Raw genomic sequence first — 9,168 nt, 5'->3', positions numbered from 1 at the left:
TAGTAGGGAAGGGAGGGCCGGGCCCAGCCAGGTAAGGGATGTATCGGTTTGCACGGGGGCAGGATGCTGCAGTGTTTGTTTCAGGGGTATTTTGTGACGGGTGGTGGTGTTTACACCCGCCAGTCCTTCCATACTGGTTTATTGTCGCAGGGGCAGGGTAACAGAGAAAGGCTTTGATTTCCTGGGGAAAGTTTCTAAGCATCACGTCGTGTGAGACGTGTATTGCAAAGGCTGAAGGTAAAAGCCACGCGAGGGCACAGCTGGGGGGCCACGTACCGGCTCAGTTGCTCCATGCGTCTTTCAGATCCACCCCTGGGGGCTGGAAATGCACAGTCCCTGCCCTACAATCGCTGCCCCTCCCGGGCCGCAAGCTGTCACGCCATCTGTAATTCAAAATCCCTGCCACTCCGTTCCCCCCATTCCCAGCACAGAGTGACAGCACTTCACCTCTCAGCACGGCTGTGCAAATACAGTCAGACAGGTCTGAGTCTCCCTCTAGAGGGGGCCCACGCCGCACCCGGGATGGCTGGGCACAACTTTCCTACTGCCTGGCTGAATGCACCAGCTCCACACTCCAGCATTATCCTAGGGCCGCTCTGGGGCCAGTGGCTCGCCTCGCAGCTTGAGAAGGGCCCAGTAATACAGACAGCACTGGTGAGCCTGGAGTCCAAATGGCTCCGTCCACAGTGCCAGCAGGGTAGCAGTCTGCCATGTGCTCATTCACCCCCCATTCTGCGGAGATCCTCAGCCAACCTTCCTTCGGCAGGGCCTTGGCCATGGGAGGCCGGCTCCGTAAGCCAAGCAAAGGGAGGTACGTGGCATTTCTCCACTTCTAACGGAGCTGCTTGGTGGGATTAGTGCCCCGGCCTGTCTGTGGAGGCAGACTCCGACGGGGAGTGAGCCCTGTTGGGCACGAGGGCCTGCAGAGTTTGTGTGGTGGGTGTATTTACATTCCTCGGGAAGGGTAAACTCCGGGCAGACGTGTCCCGTCAGCAGGAAACCCCCTTCCCTGGAAACAGCCAAATGCTTCAGACTTGGAACAGTCTGGACAGAGGGGAAGGGGAGAGGGTGCGCCCCGGTGTGCAGCTCTGGCAAGTGCTGGCTGAGCTGGGGCAGTATAAACAGCTGCCGTGCCCCAGCCCAGAGCTGGCCGCATTTCAGGGCTGGACAGAAGCAATTCCACTCTGCCAGATATTTGCAGGGTTGAACAGAGCTGGATTGCCAGTGTGTCGGGTCCCACTGGGGCCCAGTGCGGTGTGCTGAGTGTCTCACGGGGGAGGGAAGAGGGCTCTCCTTTCCAACTTTGGCAGCCAACGCTGCGGTGTCAGAATGGCTGGGCCCCAGGGAGCCATCGCCCTTTTAAGGGGTTCCTTGAAACCGCGTCCGGGTTCCATGTTTGTAGCAGAAATTGTGAAGAGGAAACTCCATGTTGTAACAAAGTTTCCTCCGCGGGCGTCTCTCTCGCTCCCCCTTTTTTGTTTTTCTCCCCTCCCCGGCTCCCCCGCCCCCTCGCTTCCTTTCGGTTGGGGGGCGATTTCCCCCCCTCCCCGCCGCCCGATCCGCCCCCGCAGTAACTCCTGGAGGGTCGGCGCGCGGCGGGAGGAGCCAGCGAGGAGGGACCCCCCCAGCCAGCCCGGCGGGTCTAATGGACAGTCAGTCCATCATCACCCAGGTTAGCAAGGAAGAGGTGAACACCCCTCTGCAGGAGAAAGGTAACTGCGCCCGGCGGGGGGGCAGCGTCGCTGCATTTACCCCCCCCCCCCCACTGACTTGTGCAAAGCATGCGCTGTGGGGCGGGGGGCTTGTGCATGCCCCGCGGAGCGACCCCCGCGGCCTTTGATCCTCTTGGGTCGGGGGGATAAAAATAGAGACTAGATCGGTGCCTCCCCCCCCCCCCCAGCGCCCCGGTTCCCCCCCCTCCGCGCTCGGTGCTTTCTGCAGGTTCCTGTGCGCGCCCCGGGTCTCTTCCCGCCCCCCAGCGCTCCGAGGTGGGGCCGATCCCCGAAGCTCTGGATGCCGGGGGGCAGCGCTGGGGGCGAGGGCTGGGCGGTTGCAGGGTGTGTGTGTGTGTGGGGGGGGGGGGGGTTCTGCCCAACGTGTTTCCCCGCCCGGGGGTGGGTTTGTAGCGCCTCTCCCCCCGGGTTGATTTTCAAATGTTGCTTTCCAGCCCCACGGAGCCAGGGAGGCTGCTCGGCCAGGTCAGCTGGGGTCAGAGCATGGCCCTGCTGGGAGGGGGGCCTGGGTCAGGGCATGGCCCTGCTGGCGGTGGGGTGCAGCTGGCGGGGGACCCCTGGGCGGGAGGAGCGGCCCTTGCCCCGCTACAGGCTCCTGCTCTTGGGTTTGCCCAGCTGGGGCAGGGGTTGGGCAGAGGGTGTGCACGGGGGGGGCCGGGGGTTGGGCAAAGGGTGTGCACGGGGGGGGCCGGGGGTTGGGCAAAGGGTGTGCACGGGGGGGGGGCAGGGGTTGGGCAAAGGGTGTGCACGGGGGGGCCGGGGGTTGGGCGGAGGGTGTGCACAGGGGGGGCCGGAGGTTGGGCGGAGGGTGTGCACAGGGGGGCCGGGGGTTGGGCAGAGGGTGTGCACAGGGGGGCCGGGGGTTGGGCAGAGGGTGTGCATGGGGGGCAGGGGTTGGACGGAGGGTGTGCACAGCGGAGGCAGGGGTTGGGCAGAGGGTGTGCACAGGAGGGGCGGGGGTTGGGCAGAGGGTGTGCACAGGGGGGGCGGGGGTTGGGCGGAGGGCGTGCACAGGGGGGCCGGGGGTTGGGCGGAGGGTGTGCACAGGGGGGCCGGGGGTTGGGCGGAGGGTGTGCACAGGGGGGCCGGGGGTTGGGCAGAGGGTGTGCATAGCGGGGGATGGGGGTTGGGCAGAGGGTGTGCACAGGGGGGCCGGGGGTTGGGCAGAGGGTGTGCATAGCGGGGGATGGGGGTTGGGCAGAGGGTGTGCACAGGGGGGCCGGGGGTTGGGCAGAGGGTGTGCATAGCGGGGGACGGGGGTTGGGCAGAGGGTGTGCACAGGAGGGCCGGGGGTTGGGCAGAGGGTGTGCACAGCGGGGCAGGGGTTGGGCAGAGGGTGTGCACAGAGGGGCCGGGGGTTGGGCGGAGGGTGTGCATAGCGGGGACATGGGTTGGGCGGAGGGTGTGCACAGCTGGGGCAGGGGTTGGGCAGAGGGTGTGCACAGCGGGGGACAGGGGTTGGGCGGAGGGTGTGCATAGCGGGGACATGGGTTGGGCAGAGGGTGTGCATAGCGGGGACATGGGTTGGGCGGAGGGTGTGCACAGCGGGGGCAGGGGTTGGGCGGAGGGTGTGCACAGGAGGGCCGGGGGTTGGGCAGAGGGTGTGCACAGCGGGGCAGGGGTTGGGCAGAGGGTGTGCACAGAGGGGCCGGGGGTTGGGCGGAGGGTGTGCATAGCGGGGACATGGGTTGGGCGGAGGGTGTGCACAGCTGGGGCAGGGGTTGGGCAGAGGGTGTGCACAGCGGGGGACAGGGGTTGGGCGGAGGGTGTGCATAGCGGGGACATGGGTTGGGCAGAGGGTGTGCATAGCGGGGACATGGGTTGGGCGGAGGGTGTGCACAGCGGGGGCAGGGGTTGGGCGGAGGGTGTGCACAGCGGGGGCAGGGGTTGGGCGGAGGGTGTGCACAGCTGGGGCAGGGGTTGGGCGGAGGGTGTGCACAGCGGGGGCAGGGGTTGGGCGGAGGGTGTGCACAGCGGGGGCAGGGGTTGGGCGGAGGGTGTGCACAGCTGGGGGCGGCTGACTTAGGCCCAACTCTGTGCATGGGCCCCGGCACAGACCCCTGCCAGGTGGTGACTTTGGGGGTGTCCAGGGGAGGATAGCAGGTCAGAGGGCGAGGTCTGAAAGGGCTGGTGCAGCCCTGTGGAAATACCCTGCCCCACAGCTGTGGGGGGCCTGCTGGTGAGGAGGGAAGGGGCCCTCACAGCAACCCAGCAGAGAGCCCCTGTTCTCAGGGCCCTGGGCACTTCTGGGGGCTCTATGCTGGGCAGTGAGGTGCTGCTGCCCATGGGCTTGGGGCCCTCCTCCCAGGGGTGCGGTCTCAGCCCCGAGTGCAGGAGCGCTCCCCTCTCCCCAGGCTGGCACCCGGCCCCCAACGGGCCAGGCCATCTGCATGTGGGACGCTGCCAGAAACAGGCCTTGCTCCCACAGGGTGAATCCGGAAGAGCGGACCCCACGGTGCCTGGGCGAACCGTTCCCTGGGCTTGGTCCGGATTGGAGATCAGAACCTGCCCCACTTGTTGGGGGAGGCCCAGGCCTGAGGGGCAGGGGGCAGAGTTCCAGGAGAGGGCAGGTCCTCGCCATGGGCATGTGGTCCAGAGTCGCTCTGACAGGGGCCCTTGGCCTGACGGGACAGTGTTGGGACGGGGAAGGGAGGGTCATTACCTGCATCTTAAGGGAAGTGGGTCTAAGCCAGTGACACAGCCTGCTGCCCCAGAGCTTCTGGGAACATGGGAGATGGGGCAGGAGTCCGGGAAGCAGATTCTGGCTCGGCCGTAGGGGGTTTTGTCCGGCTCTGGGGAAGCGGATTCTGGCTTGGCCGTAGGGGGTTTTGTCCGGCTCTGGGGAAGCGGATTCTGGCTCGGCCGTAGGGGGTTTTGTCCGGCTCTGGGGAAGCGGATTCTGGCTCGGCCGTAGGGGGTTTTGTCCGGCTCTGGGGAAGCGGATTCGGGCTTGGCCGTAGGGGGTTTTGTCCGGTGCTGGGGAAGCGGATTTGGGCTTGGCCGTAGGGAGTTTTGTCCGGTGCTGGGGAAGCGGATTCTGGCTCGGCCGTAGGGGGTTTTGTCCGGCTCTGGGGAAGCGGATTCGGGCTTGGCCGTAGGGGGTTTTGTCCGGTGCTGGGGAAGCGGATTTGGGCTTGGCCGTAGGGAGTTTTGTCCGGTGCTGGGGAAGCGGATTCGGGCTTGGCCGTAGGGGGTTTTGTCCGGCTCTGGGGAAGCGGATTCTGGCTCGGCCGTAGGGGGTTTTGTCCGGCTCTGGGGAAGCGGATTCGGGCTTGGCCGTAGGGAGTTTTGTCCGGTGCTGGGGAAGCGGATTCGGGCTTGGCCGTAGGGGGTTTTGTCCGGCTCTGGGGAAGCGGATTCGGGCTTGGCCGTAGGGGGTTTTGTCCGGCTCTGGGGAAGCGGATTCGGGCTTGGCCGTAGGGGGTTTGTCGGGCGCTGGGGAAGCGGATTCTGGCTCGGCCGTAGGGGGTTTTGTCCGGCTCTGGGGAAGCGGATTCGGGCTTGGCCGTAGGGGGTTTGTCGGGCGCTGGGGAAGCGGATTCTGGCTCGGCCGTAGGGGGTTTGTCGGGCGCTGGGGAAGCGGATTCTGGCTCGGCCGTAGGGGGTTTTGTCCGGCTCTGGGGAAGCGGATTCTGGCTCGGCCGTAGGGGGTTTGTCGGGCGCTGGGGAAGCGGATTCTGGCTCGGCCGTAGGGGGTTTTGTCCGGCTCCGGGGAAGCGGATTCTGGCTCGGCCGTAGGGGTTTTGTCGGGCGCTGCGGAAGTGGATTTGGGATCTGGGCTCAGCCGTAAGCAATTTTGTCGGGCGCTGTGGAAGTGGATTTGGGCTCGGCCGTAGGGAGTTTTGTCCGGCGCTGGGGAAGTGGATTTGGGATTCAGGCTCGGCCGTAGGGAATTTTGTCAAGTGCTGGGGAAGTGGATCTGGGCTCAGCCATAGGAAGTTTTGTTGGGCACTGGGGAAGTGGATTTGGGCTCGGCTGTAGGGAGTTTTGTCGGGCGCTGGGGAAGTGGATTTGGGATTCGGGCTCGGCTGTAGGGGGTTTTGTTGGGCGCTGGGGAAGCGGATTTGGGATTCGGGCTCGGCCGCAGGGAGTTTTGTCCGGCTCTGGGGAAGCGGATTCGGGCTTGGCCGTAGGGGGTTTGTCGGGCGCTGGGGAAGCGGATTCCGGCTCGGCCGTAGGGGGTTTGTCCGGCGCTGGGGAAGCGGATTTGGGATTCGGGCTCGGCCGTAGGGGGTTTGTCCGGCTCTGGGGAAGCGGATTTGGGATTTGGGCTCGGCCGTAGGGGGTTTGTCGGGCGCTGGGGAAGCGGATTCGGGCTCGGCCGTAGGGGGTTTGTCGGGCGCTGGGGAAGCGGATTCGGGCTCGGCCGTAGGGGGTTTGTCGGGCGCTGGGGAAGCGGATTCGGGCTTGGCCGTAGGGGGTTTTGTCCGGCTCTGGGGAAGCGGATTCGGGCTTGGCCATAGGGGGTTTTGTCCGGCTCTGGGGAAGCGGATTCGGGCTTGGCCGTAGGGGGTTTTGTCCGGCTCTGGGGAAGCGGATTCTGGCTTGGCCGTAGGGGGTTTTGTCCGGCTCTGGGGAAGCGGATTCTGGCTCGGCCGTAGGAGGTTTTGTCCGGCTCTGGGGAAGCGGATTCGGGCTTGGCCGTAGGGAGTTTTGTCCGGTGCTGGGGAAGCGGATTCGGGCTTGGCCGTAGGGGGTTTTGTCCGGCTCTGGGGAAGCGGATTCGGTCTTGGCCGTAGGGGGTTTTGTCCGGCTCTGGGGAAGCGGATTCTGGCTCGGCCGTAGGGGGTTTGTCGGGCGCTGGGGAAGCGGATTCGGGCTTGGCCGTAGGGGGTTTGTCGGGCGCTGGGGAAGCGGATTCTGGCTCGGCCGTAGGGGGTTTGTCGGGCGCTGGGGAAGCGGATTCGGGCTCGGCCGTAGGGGGTTTTGTCCGGCTCTGGGGAAGCGGATTCGGGCTCGGCCGTAGGGGGTTTGTCGGGCGCTGGGGAAGCGGATTCGGGCTTGGCCGTAGGGGGTTTGTCGGGCGCTGGGGAAGCGGATTTGGGATTCGGGCTCGGCCGTAGGGGTTTTGTCCGGCTCTGGGGAAGTGGATTTGGGATTCGGGCTCGGCCGTAGGGGGTTTGTCCGGCTCTGGGGAAGTGGATTTGGGATTCGGGCTCGGCCGTAGGGGGTTTGTCCGGCTCTGGGGAAGTGGATTTGGGATTCGGGCTCGGCCGTAGGGGTTTTGTCCGGCTCTGGGGAAGTGGATTTGGGATTCGGGCTCGGCCGTAGGGGGTTTGTCCGGCTCTGGGGAAGTGGATTTGGGATTCGGGCTCGGCCGTAGGGGGTTTGTCGGGCGCTGGGGAAGCGGATTCGGGCTCGGCCGTAGGGGGTTTGTCGGGCGCTGGGGAAGCGGATTCGGGCTCGGCCGTAGGGGGTTTGTCGGGCGCTGGGGAAGCGGATTCGGGCTCGGCCGTAGGGGGTTTGTCCGGCTCTGGGGAAGCGGATTTGGGATTCCAGCTCGGCCGTAGGGGGTTTGTCGGGCGCTGGGGAAGCGGATTCCGGCTCGGCCGTAGGGGGTTTGTCGGGCGCTGGGGAAGCGGATTCGGGCTCGGCCGTAGGGGGTTTGTCGGGCGCTGGGGAAGCGGATTCGGGCTCGGCCGCAGGGAGTTTTGTCCGGCGCTGGGGAAGCGGATTTGGGATTCCAGCTCGGCCGTAGGGGGTTTGTCCGGCTCTGGGGAAGCGGATTTGGGATTCCAGCTTGGCCGTAGGGGGTTTGTCGGGCGCTGGGGAAGCAGATTCCGGCTCGGCCGTAGGGGGTTTGTCCGGCGCTGGGGAAGCGGATTTGGGATTCCGGCTCGGCCGTAGGGGGTTTGTCGGGCGCTGGGGAAGCAGATTCCGGCTCGGCCGTAGGGGGTTTGTCCGGCGCTGGGGAAGCGGATTTGGGATTCCGGCTCGGCCGTAGGGGGTTTGTCGGGCGCTGGGGAAGCGGATTTGGGATTCCGGCTCGGCCGTAGGGGGTTTGTCGGGCGCTGGGGAAGCAGATTCCGGCTCGGCCGTAGGGGGTTTGTCCGGCGCTGGGGAAGCGGATTTGGGATTCGGGCTCGGCCATAGGGGGTTTGTCGGGCGCTGGGGAAGCGGATTCCGGCTCGGCCGTAGGGGGTTTGTCCGGCGCTGGGGAAGCGGATTTGGGATTCGGGCTCGGCCGTAGGGGGTTTGTCCGGCTCTGGGGAAGCGGATTTGGGATTCGGGCTCGGCCGTAGGGGGTTTGTCGGGCGCTGGGGAAGCGGATTCCGGCTCGGCCGTAGGGGGTTTGTCCGGCGCTGGGGAAGCGGATTTGGGATTCCGGCTCGGCCGTAGGGGGTTTGTCGGGCGCTGGGGAAGCGGATTTGGGATTCCGGCTCGGCCGTAGGGGGTTTGTCGGGCGCTGGGGAAGCAGATTCCGGCTCGGCCGTAGGGGGTTTGTCCGGCGCTGGGGAAGCGGATTTGGGATTCGGGCTCGGCCATAGGGGGTTTGTCGGGCTCTGGGGAAGCGGATTCCGGCTCGGCCGTAGGGGGTTTGTCGGGCTCTGGGGAAGCGGATTTGGGATTTGGGCTCGGCCGTAGGGGGTTTGTCGGGCTCTGGGGAAGCGGATTTGGGATTTGGGCTCGGCCGTAGGGGGTTTGTCGGGCGCTGGGGAAGCGGATTTGGGATTTGGGCTCGGCCGTAGGGGGTTTGTCGGGCGCTGGGGAAGCGGATTCCGGCTCGGCCGTAGGGGGTTTGTCGGGCGCTGGGTAAACGCTCCCAAGGGCGGGAGGGGTTGGTAGGTGACCTGCTGTTTGCCCCCCTGCAGCCTCCGGGGGATGAAGACACCAGAGGAGAGGGGCCCACGGCAGCTCAGTGGCAGAGGTGGGACGGAGCCTGGGTCCATGCGAGGCTGTGGTCCTTCCCCCCCCCCCCCACTCCTGCCTAGCCCTGCCCGGGGTGTCCCTGTGCCCGGAAGGGAGGGGCCTGCTACCTGGGCCTGGGCTGAGCAGCCGTCAGGCACATGCCGACCCCTGGGAGCGAGGGGGGCCAGGAGGAGCAGAAAGCTCCCCCAGTGTCCCCAAGGCCCGGTCTGAGCCCCCCCAAACCTCCAGTCGTCCAGGATCTGGACACCAACAGAAACATGGTGGAGACGTGAGGGGGGAGGCCCCAGAGCCCCCTGCTGGGGGACAGAGCTCACCCCTCCCCCCCCGGGCGTCACTGCCCCTCGGGGCCGGAGCACCGGCACCTTCGCCTCATTCTGGACCCCTCCTGCCTGCAGGGGCCCGAAGCCGAGGCCTGCTCTGTGCTGGGATCCCAGCCCCTGAGGTCACCAACGGGGCAACCGAAATCCCAGCCTCGCCCAGGTGGGAGGCCAGGAGAGGGGCAGGATCTGGGGGAGCCCAGGGCTCAGCTGGCAGGGGCTGTGGGTTGGGAATGGGGGGCATCAGC

The 9,168-nt window shown here is 66.5% G+C and overlaps 1 protein-coding gene across 2 annotated transcripts in view; it reads left to right on the top strand.

The window, feature by feature from the left end:
* The first annotated feature begins 507 nt into the window (after positions 1 to 507).
* Positions 508 to 9,168, top strand: part of CTDSP1 (CTD small phosphatase 1) — a 31,191-nt gene continuing 22,530 nt past the window's right edge. Inside the window, exon 1 of one of the 2 annotated variants that reach the window (XM_075932983.1) lies at positions 508 to 811. In XM_075932983.1, coding sequence (XP_075789098.1) covers positions 523 to 811 — 289 coding nt within the window. In that variant the 5' untranslated portion in view covers positions 508 to 522. Of the gene's footprint in view, positions 812 to 1,382; positions 1,713 to 9,168 lie in introns of those variants that run through there. The other variant, XM_075932984.1, reaches the window with a different exon arrangement.

Source organism: Pelodiscus sinensis, chromosome 7 (assembly GCF_049634645.1).
Source record: "Pelodiscus sinensis isolate JC-2024 chromosome 7, ASM4963464v1, whole genome shotgun sequence".
Classification (NCBI taxonomy): Eukaryota; Metazoa; Chordata; order Testudines; family Trionychidae; genus Pelodiscus; species Pelodiscus sinensis.
The sequence above is the reverse complement of the archived record's forward strand: the minus strand, read 5'-3'. Positions and strand labels throughout refer to the sequence as shown.